General features: G+C 35.9%; 1 protein-coding gene across 2 annotated transcripts in view; it reads left to right on the forward strand.

Moving 5' to 3' along the window:
- Positions 1 to 18,441, forward strand: part of UNC13C (unc-13 homolog C) — a 169,243-nt gene that overhangs the window by 35,203 nt on the left and 115,599 nt on the right. Inside the window, exons 1-2 of one of the 2 annotated variants that reach the window (XM_054642193.2) lie at positions 1,070 to 1,677; positions 10,456 to 13,677. The exons of the other annotated variant lie outside the window; for it this stretch is intronic. Coding sequence (XP_054498168.2) covers positions 10,707 to 13,677 — 2,971 coding nt within the window. The 5' untranslated portion in view covers positions 1,070 to 1,677; positions 10,456 to 10,706. Of the gene's footprint in view, positions 1 to 1,069; positions 1,678 to 10,455; positions 13,678 to 18,441 lie in introns of those variants that run through there. 2 annotated transcript variants of the gene reach the window in all.

Here is an 18,441-nt window from a genome sequence, read left to right on the forward strand (position 1 = left end):
TAATGGTTTGTTTATAGGTTGCATTTATGTCAGCAAGACATAATAAATATAATGATCCATAATTATTTTTAATTATATGCAAAAAACTAAATTATTAATTTACAACTTTACATAAGAGATCTGATTCTAGAATTTTTCTGTTTATATATAAATTGTACGTAAAACAGAGTCCCAAGATGACAGTACTAACAACAGTACAAGGATGCTGAAAGTAAAAGCTATCACCAATAAGTTTTAACTATCACTAGAAATTGTTAAACAGTGTTAAGTGCTGCCTTTTACTCAACATATCATTCAACATATTCTTCTGCAGAAGAATTGCAAACTTCTGCTACAAATGTCAGTTCTTACAGATGATCCCAAGTTTGAGGGTTTAATTTTTATATAGAAAAGATACATACTTTAATATTCACTATGGCATTCCAGTCATGCTGTTTCCCAAGATTAAAGAGGATAATCACATACCTGAGGGTTTATGGCTGTACACATGTTTTGTGAAACATTTACACTCTGGCTGTGTGTACACTCTGTAGAATGGTTTAATATAGGCTCATTCTGGATGCATTTCTGTAGTCCTTCATGTGTCAGTTTTAAATATATTTTCAATACGTGTAAGGCTGCATGTGGCCTTACACTACTAAACCTGTTAAGATTTGGAAAAACACCTGATGTATTCTGTGCAGGATAATTTACTAACTGCATGTATAATAGTAATCCATTCTGCTATTTGAATTGCAGTAAATGAAAAGGCTGATTCCTACTACCTAGATATTCACTGGGGACATATAAGTGCTTTTCCTGGAAAGTGAGTGATGTATTTCTTACGTGGAGCACCCTTCAATCACCATGGAATGATAGTAGTTATGTAGGGTATTTAGCAGATTCATTACAAATATTATCAGCTGTTGATGAAAGCAGTGCTGTCAGAAACAGCTACACAATCGTTTCTGCGGGTCGTATCAGACTGATCAAGAAAAGGTTAGGGCTGAACACGGCCCTGCCGAGCCAGAGCCGCTGTGTCCCGCTGTTCCCCTTGCGGGCACGGATGCGCACCTGGCAGCTCCCCCGACGCACTGCATGTGTTGTTCCTGCGAGCGAGGCTGCTCCGGGAGCCTGAGTGGCTCTGCGAGCAGAGGGGCTGCCTGCCACGCAGGAGGGCTGTGCCTATTGCAGCGGGTGCTGCATTCGGGAGCAGCGGCAGGAGAAAACAGCAGCGAGGGAAGTTCCCGGCACATAAAGCCCCAGGATGATTACTGTTCTCTCGTGTTGATGTTGTTTTTGAGCCGGAGTAGGACGCTGACTCCTGCTCTGCTATTACAGAGGAGAAACAAGCCTGAGCTGCAGAATGAATTAGTAGCTAACATCACGATCCCTCTTAGCGGTTAGCACAAGTTGTAGGAGGGGGAAAAAAATGGGAGAGGAAGAAAAAAAATCCCATTTAATGCTGCCTAGGGAATACCGTGGAATTTAGAACAGATACCGTTGCAGACTAGCAGCATGCCTGACTGCACTTGACTTGAATCACTGGGAAGCAGCCTCATGTTGTACCATTTAAGGCTGAAGGAAGAACGGCAAAATAGTAATGGATTTGTGTACAGTGTTTCTGCATAAATGGAAAATAATATAAAGATGGTGGTATGTAATTTGTGTTTTATTTTTAAGAAGAATTTAATCCAGGTATGTATGCTCTTTGTATTTTTGTCTAGTCTGCATACAGTTTTGTTTCCTTTGTTTCCTTTGCTTATTTTCATTCTGAATGTACCTCCTGCTGTTCTTGCTAATGCAATGCATTGATTTGTAACTGATTTGCTTTCTAATGCTATAATGTTGATGAAACTGTCTGGGTTTGTGGAATTAACACTTCATTAAAAACTGGGGGAGGTTATTTTGTAAGGTTGGTAACTTCACAGTGTAAGTTGAGTAAGACAGTATGGTGTTGGATTTTTCAATGAGTTGGTATGTTTAAATTGATATTAAAATATAAACAAAATAATTATATGAATACACGGTGAAAATACCGTATGTTTTGCCTATTTATGTCAGCACCTTTCTCCTAATTTGTGACAGGATTAGTAATAAATTGAGCTTTACGGATGCTTATGTATTTCTGGGTCTTGATTAATCTCCAAGATGAACACCCTGCAGCTTTCTTTTGAAGAGGCAGCTTGCTTAGACTACGTGTTTGATTCTGTTCCACAGCTAAATCTATGTCTTAGAATACCCTCTATTACATACCTTCTCCAAGCCACAACCTAAAAACCACCATAACTATTTCATACATTTTTGTCCATCATTTTAACTTCAAGAAGATAACATTAGTATTTTCCTTCTGCAATTTCAGAGGCCAATAGTAGCTGAAACTAATTTCTTACTATGAGATTGATGGTACATTTTGCTTTAAGAGGAAGAATTATGCAGATATAAAAATATGACTGCATTCTTTAGCTCTCACCTTTCTTCAGTCACCTGCCTCCTTTTGCACTTTATTATTAATATATTCTTTCAGCTGACGTGTAATAACTGAAATAGAACACAAAGCTATGTGCTCTTAAACTAAGGACACTGATAGTTGTCTTATGTCTAGTAAAAAAATATTAAAACACTTAATGCTTATTTGATTGTTCATTAGTCTTGAAATATCTTAAAACATTCTGTTGCATTTGTAATTTCAATGCAGCCCAGTTAGAAGTAAGATTTTTTTTTTAATAATATGTTGATCCAAAAAGGTTTAATATTACTTCCAGCATCATAATACTGTTGTTAACCCCTGGCTGGCAGGAACTCTTACACCTTAAAAACATTCATTGGTGTAACATCAATTGCTTTCTGATGTGAGAATAAACTGTCTGTAAAGTTGTAGCTATTTTTCACAGAGAGGGTGACACTATACTTGTTTCCTGTTGGTGATTATATAAAATAGATGCCTTTCTTTAGCGTAATACACAACTATGATTTGGGTAATTGAAAATGTAAGGTTACTTGACACATACAAATATTCCAAAAGTCAGTGGTTAATCATCTAAATCAACAAACATAGTGAGAAAAGCAGTGAGAGAATGCTGTTAAGTCTAAAAGCACTAAGATGAATGAAAAGTAGAATTTAAGGTTTAAAGCATGTTCATTCATCACAAATTCCTTTTGTAAGGGATATAATGTTAGGAATTATGATTATGAATTAAGATTAGCTGTCATCTCAAAGAAAAAAGCCATGATGTAAGATAAATGACAGTTCTTTAAGGTGAGTATGCACAACTTGGAGAGTTGCATAAAGGTTTTGTCACTATACCATTTGCTTGATCCTGCAGTGATGTCAGCACATTACCATAATGACTATATGTTGCTGTGAAAACACTTAGGAAATCTCAGGTAAAGTACTGAGATTCCAGAGTGCTACACAGTAGGAGAATACTCATAGCTCAGAACATCTCCCGATTCATTAAAGCATCAATGAGGATTGAAAAGTCCAAATTTTCATTTAACTGTAGTGTTGTGAAAATCCAGGAAGAATGTAGTATAATAGCTTCTGCCTTGTGAGACCATTACAGCTCTGAAGCTCTGGAGCCTAAAAATTCTTTGGCACCTAAGAAGGTTGTTGCATTGGTTTTGTTTTTCTCATTTTGTCATTCCCTTAGGTTGGTAGCAGAGGTTCTTGCTTCCAGGTACAAATCTGAGTATCACACTTGTCAGTATATTGAAGCAAAGACAGCAGAGGGGTTTTTTAATAAAGTTTTTATTAAATTTAGAAACATATTTATTGTCTACCATCCTTATCAGTGAATGTCATTTCAGGTGTTAAGCATGGTTTCTATCTGTGTCTGCCTACTCATCCTAGTGTATGTTGTTGTCAACAGTACTTGTAGTCATTTGTGCTTGTGGTATTTTTCAAATCAAATATCACAGACAATTGCTACCATTTTTCAAATGAAAGACCACTTCATCAAAAGATTTCCTTTTCATAACTTTTTGTTCTAAAAGTTTGATATAAGTATTCATTTAATAGATTTTAGAAAATATGTAAAATCTCTGTGTGCAGAGGAATGGAATCCAGAGGGCTTACTTTGCCCATAGAAAGTTGTTCTCTTACTTGTAAGTAATTAAAAAAAATGTCCCCAAACCCTAAAGAAAGAAAAAAATCAAAGCTGTAGAGTGATGTAGTGCACATGTGGTCACTGAGTTAATGGTAAACTGTCCAACAGAAATCTAATTCAGGGCAGTGAACTGCCTATTCCAAGGCTCAGGCAAGTACAGTTGGAGGATTAAAATTCTTACCTGAAAGAAAATGGGATAGGGTCTTTTTGTTTGTTTGTTTGTTTTAATTATCTTTTCTGAAGGAATTACTATCCTGAAAAGTTGCTGAAATTTTTGAAATGTTAGTATTAGAAGAAACTTTGAGTGCAGAAGTATACTGAAATACAGCCTCTGCATACATGCTGTGCTTCAGTGTAAATTAAATCACTTGGGTTCCTAGGGTGTAATGTTTACGGGACCCTCTATTAAAACCCAGGCAAAACTAGGGACACAACTGAGATTAAGTCAAAATTTATGTTGATACTTTCTGGTTTTTAATAGGCACTAAATAGGTTCTGATTATTATACAGTAGCTCTTTTATTTATGGTCATCTGATATAATAGCAAGCTGGTAATAGTCTAACAAAGCTAATATGTCTGGTACTGACTTAGTTATACAGTAATCTCCATATAGTCAGCAAATAACTTTTCCCTCCCCATGTTTTCCATTCCTTTAGTAGTCTGCATTTAAATAGAAATGAACTATTTGGTGAAATTGTCTCAATCTTAGCAGGTTTTGAACTGAGTATTGACTAAAAACAAGTTTTTGTATGGGACACCATATATCATGTATACAGCTGTAAGAGGAGAAAAAGGTCATTATTACTGCCTGTTATACACTACAGTGTAATTTTTTTCTTTTTTTTTAGTTGAGAAGGTCAAGGAAACAGCTAGAAAGATTAAAGAGAAAGAAATCAGTACATTTAGTCAAATAATATTGGAGCTGTTACCCAAATCATCTGCAGTCACTTATTCTTGTGTGCACATTCAACTGGCCTACATTATCTATGGGCTCTCCGGATGGGCCACAATTTACCTTTAGAATCTGTTCTATAGCTTTTTACATCTCAGTATTAATCTACTGTATTTGGCACATCTCTTCCTGTTTTTAGTCTAGTCAAGGCCATTGACCTTTAAGTACAGTTGCTTCAATTACAGGTCTTTATGTTTGTAATGTAAATACCACACTATAGATTTGTTTCTAAAGAAATAGCATTCTAAATGCTTTCAACAATCTTATAACAAATTATTGAATTGCAATAGCCTCAGTTGCCTTAACAAAACTTTGTAGAGAAAAATGCAAATGTTACAAATACGAAGGCGTAGAGAATAGCGTAACTAAAAATGTAATTCTGCAAGTTATTATAAAATAGTGGGGTTTTCTTCAATTTGTCTGTCTTTAACAGTAATTGCAAAAAACCCTTCCATTTTTTACTGAACAAAAAAATTCCTCTTTTTCCATAGTGGTCATAGTCATAGGGAAGCAGTGAAGATGACTTTTCTCTCCAGAGAAATTACTCATCCTAACTTGCTAGGAATTTACATTTTCTTCTAAGCTAATCCGAAGACAATGTTCTTCTAGACATTGCAAAGCAGTTTAATCGCAACTGCTTAACTACTGAGTTAATTCACTAATGCAGAAAGTTCTAGGTTAGGTGTTCTAAATCACAATGAGCCAGTCAGGTTTAAGCATGTGCTGTTTCCATCTTTTTTCCTTAAACTCTATTAAACTCTGTTTGCTGGCAGAAGAGATGCATAATAGACATAAATGACCAGTCTTGCAGTATGACTGTTAAATTTTTAGATTGGAAGAAACTCTAGTGTACCCATGAATATATATGCAGCCTCCTCAGGACAGCAGTAGGCTTTGTGGGTTAAAAAAAAGCAGATTGTAGGCTCTTAAGACTGGGGTTTGAATCAGCAGTTTGGTGGTTAGTTTTACTTTTTACATTCTCTTAAGTAGAGAAGGCAACATGTTCTGAGGGTGGTTAGATATGCATAAATAGCAGGATCCATATAGAGATACTACGAGGTAAATAAGCAGATATAGTAAACTTTCCAAGTAATTTTGAAGAACAATATGAAGAGCTTCCTAGCCAGGGTGAGAATGCTGATATCACTCCAAGCTCTTGTGTGAATGTTGGAGGGACTGAAGGGATAGGCAAAAGTCTGCTGCTGTGAAAACCTGAGGAATTTTTGGAACAAAGAATAATTGCCCAAAAGAGAAAGCAGGTCTCTTCGTTGCTCTTGGCCCTGCCTCTGCCAGGGTCTTCAGGCAGGTCATCCACATAGCATACGCAGTGTTAAGAAAAATGTCATTTTACCTTGAGACTCACGAATTACACAGATTAAAAATGTCAGTAGTTAAGACTACAGGAGAATTTAGGAAGACTATAGAGGAGCAGATAAGTGCTCTAAATTAAGTTCTTCTGAATTAGGTCATCTGAGATGATTGTCAGTATAGTGCTCCTGTTATAGTAAATTAATGAAGCAATGTGGAGTGTACACTGTAATGCTTGTCAAAAGGAAGGGAGCATAGGTTTCACCCAGCAGACCTGAGCTGAGGGCAAGTACACTTATGTCAAGATAACCTTATCCCCAGGCAAGCATAAGACCAGTAAAAGACCATAATTAATAAATCTGCGTATCTGAATTCTGTTATTGTTTCCTTATGTACAATGGTTAGAGAAACTCTCTGAGCCTCAGTTTCTGCAGATGCAGGGTAGACTACACTTTTTTTTTTTTGTTATGTTTAATTAATTAATTTCTGGGGAGTATCTTGCATATCACAAAAATATGTTTCTGTCTATAGACTCTAGTGACTATTTTGGCACAAATACAAGTTGGTATTTCTCCAGATGAAGACTTCCTAGTTTTGCTTTGGTTCTCCCTACCATCTTGGAGTTGTGAATATGAACTGTCATAGGGTATTTTTATAGAGAGAAAATGCACTTCCTGCCTGCTCCCTTTCAATACACACAGACCCCTTGTAGTTGATTAATAGTGTGAAGGTTAAGCAAGGCTATGGTTCTGCCTGGCTCTTGCTTTATAAGAGGACAGTCTGTATCCATAAAGCTGCCTCTTACTGGAGAGAGCTGCTGCTCTGCAGCTTCATTTACGAGGGTCTGAACAGAAGCTGAGCAGTGATCTAGTTATTCTATTTAAATAGTGAAATTATATTTTTAAGGTGATTCACTTTTTTTTTTTAATAAAGGGCTGGATTTGTTAAAGTAATTTTTTGAAATGGGGGTCTGGTGTTCAGATATGTAACTAAAACACTCTGTTTGCATCATTTAAAAAGCTATCATTTTTAACTCTGCCCACTCCTCCCCCCTTCTCCCTGACACATTAGTTTTAGACTTGGAATAAGATCCTTTATAAATGATGCTTCCAACTGGCATTTTTATTTTGACAATGCTTTGTTATCAACAAGTCCGGTTGAATATGCTCTACATTATCTGTTCACCATCAAGTTGATTGACAAAGCTGTTTTCAGATTTGCTATGGGTCAAAAGTTGATGGACGTGCAAGTTTGTCCTTTCTTTATAGAAAAACCCCATTAAGAATTTATTTTAGTTCTAATCTCCCAATCCATAACACTTTCCAGTTTCCTGCTCTATTACCATCTAGCATAAAGTCCATACCTCACTGCTGTAACATTTCAACATGAATCCTTGTGCTTAGAATGGGTTAACCAAGTAATGTTGAATTTCATCATAAAAACTGTTTTCATTCAATAAACAAGCAAAGTGAGAATTTTAAAAATTAGGTCATAGTGGTTTATTGGGAGACCTGGATAAAACAAGAAAGTCTCCAAATGACAACTTGCAGCTCATTCAAATAATTGACTTAGTTCTATGTGCTTCTTGAGAGACTTCATTATCTTCTGGAGTTTTAAATTTACATTGATTTTAAATGTTAAGAACAACCTGTGCAAATCTTTACAGAAAGAAATGGATGAGTCCTGTAATGACTCAAACTTGATTCCATGTGTAGACATACTATTGTAGAGAAAGAGTTTTTGACAGAGCAATGGTAGGCTGTAAACTGATTAGCAGATCATATGACTAATACAGCTGAGATGGAATAGAACTCGCATGAGAGAACATAAATCTGCTCCATTTAGCAGATCTCCCTGTGTTTGTAACAGTACAGCTTTTAATTCACTATGGCATTGTCAGAAACTGGGTTTAAATAAATTCAGTTCTGAATGTTCAGCTATTTGTAATACTTTCAGTTATCTCTGATAAAATCATTGGTTAGACACTGGATAAAACAAACACACACGTATATGGCTTGCTATGAAATCAAGATTCTTCTACAGAGAAGCATTAAACCTTATTGAAAGTGAATGGAAATGGTCCAGATTCCAGTGATAACTTCATTACTTCTTGATGCTTTTTAGACTGAGACAGGAAACAAGCCTTCTGGCTTGTTTATACATTCTTGATTTGAAGTCATTTGAAGAATGTCCAAGTCATCTATGTGAAGTTTATATAAGAAGGCACTTAAAAATCTGTGGCTATGTGGGCAAAGGAGGTAGGCAATCACACTTCAAATCTTGTTCAATAAATGGTTACAAGCACTCAGTGTAAGAGCTGAATGGTTAACAAGTGTTTCTAAATCCAGAAACATGCCTTTGACATTGAAAAGTGTCTGAAGATGATTCCTTTCTCTACTAATAATATGTGAAAACAAGGCAGCCTTGGCTCTAGTGAAAACTTCTCAATATTCTGAGAGATGTCAGTTGCATTCCTTGAAAATTGCATGCCATCTCATTGACCATTCTTTTGCTTGCTCTTAATTCACTCTTGATGCTTTAGGCATAAGCCTATAAGAAAAAGTGGCAAGGACTATGCTGAAGCATGTGTTAAAAATGTGATTCATGTCCCACAGATATTTCATCTTTTTGTTGAATAATAAATAGCCACTTTGGGAAGAGTGAAGAATGTTTTCTATTCTTCGGCTCACTCTGCATCCAGTTTTGTTATAACTGGAAAGGAAATGAGTCTGTTTACATTCTCTGTTCCAGGATTCCAGAAGCCAACCAGGCTTTTAGCAGCTTTGCCTGTGCTCTGTGCAGCACAGTGCATTTTGCTGCTGCAGTATTTATCAGGGGTTAGTGGTTATTATTTACCATTACATATGTGTGTATATGTAATGAATAAATATATGGAATATAATAGTAAGGTCAATGAAGACAAATTATGCAATGCAAAGACCATTTCTTGAGGTATGTCAGTGGACCATGATGTTTCATAGAGTGCCAGGATGTTTGCAGACAAGGACAGTTCCTATTCTCAACTCCTCTTAAGACATCACAGAGCAATTTTTAACCCTTTATATACCCTTTATCTAAACAGACTTCTTATTCTGCCAAAGAATTTTTAGCTGCTTTAGATACCAAAATGGCCATTTTACGAACTTCGTCTTTGATGGATTTTTCAGAGCTTGTTGCCTTGGTTTTTATTCCACAGCTTTGAAACTGGGAGGTGAATGGTATGCTGTGCAGAAGAATACACTGACATGTTTAAAATATATTGACTATGTTTCTATGAAATACAAGCTTCTGTAGTATGGAATAGAAACTTCCAGATACCTCCTGGAAGCTTTTTAGACTTCTTTTAGATCAAATAGCTTTCCTGTTGTAATGGCACCTGTTTATGTCCTGCAACTTGTAAACCATGTTTTGTGTAGGTTTGTGGTGTGGGGCGCAGGCTGTTATGTTACCAGAAAAATGTCAAATTTAATAACCTGGATGAGAATTTCTATTAGTTGTCATTATTTTCTGTTATGCTCTATGAGTTACTTCTTAAAGAAGAGATACCAAGAAGATAAGCCCACTTCTGAGTCCTGGCTTATCATAGCATATTAAAGTCTGGTGTCAAAACAAGTATTTCACAAACTATAGTAATGTACATAATTCAACCTCAAGATAGAACAGCACTTCATAAATACAATACTCACTTCTACATGAATCCTACCTTGTTCCAAAAGATGAAGCAAGAGAAAACTTTCTACTTTTGTTTTATTAACTTGTAACCATTTGTTACCCTATCCATTTTTTTGATCACTGCTGTGTATCTTATGGATCTAAATTGAAATGCCAGTACTCTGCAAGAAAGCAGAGAGCATTTTAAACTGAATATCTTAGTTAAAATCAGAGAATTAAACTGGATGAAGAAGCCTGGAAATAAGTATAGCTTATTAATTGTTGTTAACATTATTGCCTAAAACTGTTTTCAGCTTCAATTATTAATGAAAAAATCTATTCAGACAATTATGGGGAATTGTCTGTTTTCATTGTAACCTAGTTAAAACATCATCAGTATTACTGAATGATAAGTTTGCTTGACAGCCATTGTAATGTCATTCCCTCCTTTTTAGACACTTCAAGAAGCCATGTGCAACACAGTGAAATTTTGCAAGACATACAAAACCTCTTCAGGATTTTGTTTCGAACAAGCAGATGTGTGATTTTTTTTAAAATTTTTCTGTCACATTATTCCAGAGCATCAGTAGTTTTTATGGCTATAGTCTCCATTGAAACATTTGCCAATGATCCTCTTGGAGATACAAATACTTCTCTGGATCAAAAATTGTGTTTTATGGAAACAACTTAACATAAATTGCGCTCCATGGTTTCTGCTCTCTTCAAGAGCCTGATCTCATCTTATATATATAAGATTTGCAAAGGAATGTTTACAAAGAAATCGGGAAATAGTACAAAAAGGAAAGAGAGTTGTCAGAGCAAAAGGGAACAAGACTTAAGTCATATTGGACAAACAAAAAATCCAAAATTTTCCAATACTTTAAAAAGCACCGTTAAAAAGATTGCCAAGTGCCCATCTGCCCGCAACTTATCAACTGAAGAAGAGGAAAGCAATAGAGAATTTTCACTTTCTCCAACATTCAGTTACAGAGTTGCTATTGCCAACGGACTGCAAAGGCATATTTTTGTAGCAAACACTAATAATGAAGATATAGTTCAAGACCTGTCTTCAAATGATAGCTCTTGTTCTGAGTCATTAAGTGAAATAAAATCCAATAGCAAGAAAAGCGAATACTTATCCCACACAATGCCTGTGCGACGCAACAGGAAAAGTTTGAGCAGCCTCGCAGCCTCTGATGGAAGTTCGGATGGAGAGCGCACTTTACACACACTGAAGCTGGGAGCCTTACGAAAACTAAGGAAATGGAAGAAGAGCCAAGAATGTGTCTCATCAGACTCAGAGCTAAGTTCGTGGAGGAAAACATGGGGGTTAAGAAGTAAATCTCTGGACAGAACTGGCCGTCACCAGAAATCAAACACTCTTGAACCTGGTTTTAGTTCGACAGGTTGCATTAGCCAAACCCACGATGTTATGGAAATGATCTTTAAGGAGCTTCAGGGAATAAGTCAAATTGAAACAGAACTCTCTGAATTAAGAGGGCATGTTAATGCTCTGAAACAATCAATTGATGAAATTTCTAGTAGTGTAGAAGTTGTGCAAAATGAAATTGAACAATTGCGAACTGGATTTGTACAGTCCAGAAGAGAAACTCGAGACATACATGACTACATTAAGCAGATAGGCCACCCAGGAAACAAAGCAAGTCTTAGGTTTCTAAATGTGCCTGAAGAGCGGCTTGAAAAAGCTGAAAGCATAGTTTACAAAATATTAATAGAAAAAATGGGATTCTCAGAGGCACAAAGCACCATTAAAATTGAGTTTGCCCAAAGGCTTGGGCAGCAAAGAGACTGTCCAAATGCAAAGCCAAGACCCATTCTTGTTTACTTTGAGTCATCACAACAGAGAGATTTGATTTTAAAAAAGTCTTATAAACTTAAGGGAACTGGCATTGGAATTTCTACAGATATATTTTCCCATGAAATAAAAGATAAGAAAGAAAGAGGACTTCCTTCCTCTCAGACATATGAAAGCATGGATATGAAACATTTAACTGTGGAGACAAAATCTAAAATGCATGACTGGGAGTCACCTGACAGTGATAAAGACTTGGAATCAGATATAAATAAGAACAGTTATGCAAAAATATCTAAATCAGCACTTCAGATAAAAACAAGCACTACAAAGGGGACTACTGAGTCCCCAAACACTAAAGACCTTGACAGAACTGCTGACAATAGCACCTTTTCACACAGAAGTTATGACAATCAGTCACCAGAATTTGACACTATGGAAAAACAATCAAAGGCCTATTATTCAGATGTGACTCCTTTATGGCATTTACAGAATGACTTTGCAACACCAAAGCTTAGCCGTTCAGAATCAGATTTCTCAAAATTATGTCAGTCTTACTCTGAGGATTTTTCAGAAAATCAGTATTTTAGCAGAACAAATGGCAGCTCGTTGTTATCTTCCTCTGATCGAGAACTTTGGCAGCGGAGGCAAGATGATTCTCTAAACTGGTATGGCAGTTCCCAGGAACAGACTTTTGCCCAAGACATGCAGCAGTATCCAGAGCAAAATGAAACAGGGAACATGGAAACTGTTGATAGTGGAGTAAGCAATGGAGTAATCCATGTATCTGGAGATATAAACCATTACGATGATAGTCAGCTTTCTTTACAGGATGATCTTTCCCCATGGCAAAACTGGAATCAGTTGGAACAAGGGGCAGATTTGGGCCTAGACTCATCCACACAGGAAGTTTTTGTGTATGATATGAGCAGCCCTTCAGACCAACAGACAGATTTTGGAAAGGGCCAAAGTTCTGACCTCCAGTATGATACTGAAAGCTATGATTTCACTCTAGATGGTACTTCTCCATCTTGTCCGGGCCTTGACAGCGAAACACAAAGTCAGTGGACTGGTCAATACGATGATTATCAGGAAACAAATTCTATCTCCTCTTATCAGAATCAAAACAAATTGCCTATGATGTACCGAAGTCAAAGTGAACTACCAAGTGACGACTCAGAGGAAACTGCCCCTAAATCATGGCACAGCCGATTAAGCATAGATCTTTCTGATAAGACTTTCAGCTTTCCTAAATTTGGATCTACGCTTCAGCGTGCTAAGTCAGCTTTAGAAGTAGTCTGGAATAAAAGTACACAAAGTTTAAGTGGGTATGAAGACAGTGGATCATCTTTTATGGGAAGGTTTAGAACACTGTCTCAGTCTACTGCAAATGAATCAAGTACAACACTCGATTCTGATGTTTATGCTGAGCCTTATTGCTACAAAGCAGAGTATGAGGAAGAATTGATTGAACCATCTGGTGAGAATGAAACGGACTATGTAGAAGTAATGGAACAAGTCCTTGCTAAACTAGAAAATAGAACTAATAGTAGTGAAACCAGTGAGCAGGTCCAAGAGTATGAACTGGACCAGTCTTTGTATGAAACTCCATATGCAATGCTACCAGAGGAACAATACGACACACAGTTTGACAGTGTCATCAGTGAAGAGATATTAGAAGTTGAAAGTGATGTGGTTCCTGAAGTAGAAATAAAGGAGGACGAAAATCAGAATGTGCCGGAGATGATTACTGAAGTCACTGAAATTCCAAAGAAAAAAAGAATACGACCATCATTTAAAGAAGCTGCTTTAAAAGCATACAAGAAACAAATTAATGATTTGGAGGAGAAGATCCTTGCTGGAGGTAACAGTGTTTTAATACTGTCTTTTAAGTAAAAAAAGTTCTCATTCTGAATATATTCAATCTCTTTCTGAATATGTTTCATCAGGCATGCTTGTAAGTAACTATATTTCTTTGAATTTCAGTAACTTTAAATTTCACAAGGTTTAAGTCTTAAAAAGAACTAAATAGTACACTGTTCTTGGTTTCCTCATAGTTTTATAAATGTGTTTATAGGAGTAATACAGAGTGTTCAGATGCTACACTCTTGCTTTCTTCTATAGTTTTCAAGGCATGATTGGTTCTGTATTCATCCTGATGGGCAGAGTTCTCTACCCGATATGCAACCCATAACTTGTTATATACTTACAAGAGTAAAAGTCTAAACTGATTCTATGTCTGTTCTTACTTTGATTCTGTCCTTATTTGTACTCCCAACAAGCTCTCAAGAGTAGTCAGTCCCCAAAATGGGGTGCGAAGAGTGTGGAAGAAAGACAAGAGTGTAAATGGTAGCATCCATGTATGAAGAAGTTCCTTTAGGAAGGAACTAAATTCACAGGAGGGTTTCACACTGATTTTTTCATTATTTCTATCTTCCATATTATCAGACTTCAAAGCAGAAAGTGATATATATAACTCTAATAATATACAAAGTAATTACTAGTAATAGACAAAGTAATGTACTAATAATATACAAATATGGTGATATTCAATGTAAACATTAACTGTAACTAATAACATTCAGTATAATATTGCATGTGCATTTAATTGGGAGCATTATAATGACTGTAGCTAGCCAGATGGTAATTGTCACCTTGACTGAATCTTTCCTTTATCTGCCTGGGAAAAATAATCATCTGATACATTCATTTTAAAGATGAAAAACTGTGCCTTTAGCCAAAGATTGTATTTAGTAGTAATGAGCTTGAGCTACTACGGTGTTTATTTTTGTACATGAACTACTTTTACAATAATTCTATAGTCAACTTGAAAGTCAATTACAAATGCATATAAACTTTGATAGTAGTAGAGTTTACTTCAAAGTCTATTTTACATTTAAATAATGATACTCAACTGCATACCTGTATTTTGCAGCCGTTTTTCTACAGTACTCTGTTACATACTAGGTGGTGTGTATATGAATGAACAGCTATCAATAACTAGGATTTTCATTACTTTTTCCTTAATTTGTGAGGCATGGGAGAAGGGAACAACATTCATTTTACCTAGTCATTGTACAATAGGAATATAATGGTCTCAGGACTTAATTACAGAAACCATACGAGGAAGACCCCAAATTTTGACACTCAAATTGGTTCTACTATTTAAAGTCTGTGTGTTTGTGTATATTGGTAGATAATACTTGTTAGAAAATGAGAACTAACTTTGATACATCCCATGCAATCCTTTCTAGGAATTAAATATATGTTCCTCTTTTAACCCAGCAGGTGAAAGACTTCTTTCAGTCTCTTAATCTATTGGCATTTTTTCTTCTGAATAACTGAAACATTTCTTATATTTACAGAGAATCCATTTGCCACCAAGACCAGTTTATGAAAATGTGATATTGGGTGTAGTCTATGGGGCAAAGTGTCTGCACAGTTACTAGATGTCATACTAGGACTTCGACTTATATTTCCAAAAATAAAATAATATAGAATATTATAAAAGAGGAAAGAAATAAAGGAGAAAGGGAATACATCAGGAGCTTAAGGGGAATTTACAAATGAACTGCTACAACACATTACTTCTCAGCTTATTCTGAGAACAGTGTGCATTCACTCTTGAGCAGCAGCTCTGTTTCCTCTTCACACTGTTTCCCATGCCAACAAGGAAGAGGATACATGTTTCAGTCAGGAATTCTGTTGCAGCAGCCACCAACTGGTTTGTAATAAATGAGTCTTCAGGTCCTGTACCCCACCTAGCAATACCTATTAGCAATACCTATCATCTTTCATGTTTTTATATCTAATGATGAATATGATATTCTTACCTTTATGTCTGTCCAGAGAACATGTAACAGTTCTTCAGAATTTAAAACTTGCAAAATACATTTTCTAGCTGGAGTAGTCTACTCAGAGAATATATTACCTGAAAACTGTTTCTGCTGAGTAACAGGTAGTATTTTTGGAGCAAAATCTTTCTTTATTTTACTTTCAGCTATCTCTCAGTGAGCTGGATAATGGATATTACAGTCAGTCTGTTCACAGATAATGAAATCCACAGGTGGGATGTCTGTCCTTGGAGATAGTTAAAATCCATCTGAACATGGTCCTGGACAGCCTGCTCTGGATGGCCTGATTTGAGCAGGGTTCTTAGACAAGGCCTCCAAAGTTCCCTCCCAGCCTCAGCTGCTCAGTGATATGGAAATGCATTTTTGAATACTTTCTATATAGCCTTTGAATTGGGATGTTTTCTTAATGTCAGTTTGGCTGCTAAGACAAAACGCCTTCAATTTCTGTTTATTACTTGAATGTCACAGTTTAGGAAAAAACATTTTATAAATCAGTTCTTAAAGGAGTTCTTCAAAACTCCCAAAACATATTTTTTAACTTCTCATTTTTGACAACCTGCCTTCTCTTTATGTATGTAATTAGGCATGTCCACAGAATACTTAGTTTGTCATTTAAGCAAATAGTTGTTTGAGTATTCAATCTTCATTTTAATATTTGCTGGAGCAATAATAACTTTTTTTAAAAGTGACTAATAGCTGTTCTAGGGTTTACATTACTTTTATGAATGTTTCTTGGGTCTTATTACTCTCTTACCCCTGTAACAGATTCACGATCAGCTTCAGATTTCTTACTTTTGGATGGAAAAGCGCTAGAAAGAGAAAAAATTCCTTGAATTAATCTTCATTATGTAACCAAACAGAACCTATTCTTCAATGAATTGTTTCATCCCTCCATGTAAGCAAGAGTTGTTAGGCAACAATCTGTCCAAGCAGAGGTAGAGCTGTATAATGTTGTAGTTTTAGTTCTCCAATTTAATACAAAAGAAAGTTTTAGAATTATATGATTTTCATTCTAGTAATGCATAAGGTAAGGTAAATAAATCTTTGGTACATAAATAATTTGTTAGTGTACAAGAACCCCATAAGATATTCCTATTCTTTGTCACTGTCTGGAGGAAAAATACACTCAGGGCTGATTGCTTATATATTATTTATTAAAAAATGTTTTTGGAGGCATACTGGAATGACTAGGTTATACGAATGAGAGGAGACATGAGCAGTACATGAGCAATCCTCAGATTTAAAGCTCTGTAAGGATATAGAGACATTGCTTGGATGGATGTGTATTAGTGGAGGGATTGGTGGCTAGAAAAATCAAAAAAATGCTACCCAGTTGTTTGTTTCTTTGTACACTGTAATTGAGAATGACTAACACTTTTATTCATTGTTCTAGTCCTCACATATTATTTTCTAGCTTTCTTTTTCCCTAATGGTTTCTTCCATTCCGTCCCTGTCTTATCTTTTACAGTCCTTTTTAATCAGTTTGCTTTTGCAACAATGAAAGTACAGTTTTTCATGTTTTGGGAATTCTTTGAAATCTAAGCACATTCTGTTCTCATTACACCTTATTTCTTCAAGTATTTTGTTGCTAAAAATTGAATATAAATTTTATAAAATAAAATAAATAAAAATTCAATCTAAACTGTCTTGAACTAATGCAGCTTTCAGTTGATACTGTATGGACTAACTTTATACCATTGAGGTGTGTGCTAATGTAAACCCAGAATCCCCTAAAAAGGCTTGAAGCTGAGTTGTGGCCCCACTCTAAGTTGCCTGGAAGTTTAGCCTCACCTTGTTCAAAGTAATGAACAAAACACTATTTAATGTGATCTCTTTGAGAAGCTTTTCCTGCACTCAGCCCAATGGCATTTTGCATCTTTCTAATCTCAGGCACAGTCGGATGGGGGGAAAAAAGTGACGGAACGAACGCAATTAATCTTTGCATCATTGGGAAAGAATAGTCCAGACAGAAATACTCAGAGTTAATGAAAAGTAACAGCAGTATCAAGCCTCAAGATTTTTTGTTTTGCTTCAAAACATTGGAGCCACAGTATTTAGTCATAGAAGGTTTTGTTTGATTTCCCACATCTCGTTTATTTATGGTTTGTTTGGGTTTTTTTTCATAACAGTGATAAATTACTTCATTAATATAAGGACTGATTGTGCATTCCATGTGGCTGATATAGTTCATCTGCAGTGTTTAAGGAAAATTAATATATATTCACCTAATGTATCATCTATAAAGAGATGGATTTGGGGACAGAATACTTTTCAACAGAAGGTGATTAATCTATTGCTCTTCTCTTCATGTGTAAATAATGTAAAAAGGCAGATTCCTGAGAGTTTTCATCTGTGTAACTTCCCTTCTCTGTTTACATCAGAAGATGGTCACAATAGAACAAATGTATTGTGTAAGCAGGCTGGGGAAGAAATAGTTACTCTTGCTATACATTTTAATAAATGTGTGGTACTGAGGAAACAAGATTACTGCAAGTTAAGGAATCTATTCTGGTGCTGTATTGGGAATGATAACGAACCACAGAAATATAATAATCCAGTTTTTTCAGCTGTTTTGGTTTTCTTTTTCAACACCATGTTTGTGTCTTTCTTTTCATCAGGTAAACAAAATGATGGATGTCTTTAACTCTTTTTTGGGGGGGGATGGGGAGGTGGTGTAATAAGAAGCTGTAGTTGTGCAGGATGGGAGGACACAAAATACATTTTCAGATGATGTGGGTAGAAAGCGATAAACACAAGATTCCTGCACCCAAACT

Source organism: Agelaius phoeniceus, chromosome 13, assembly GCF_051311805.1.
Source record: "Agelaius phoeniceus isolate bAgePho1 chromosome 13, bAgePho1.hap1, whole genome shotgun sequence".
Lineage (NCBI taxonomy): Eukaryota > Metazoa > Chordata > Aves > Passeriformes > Icteridae > Agelaius > Agelaius phoeniceus.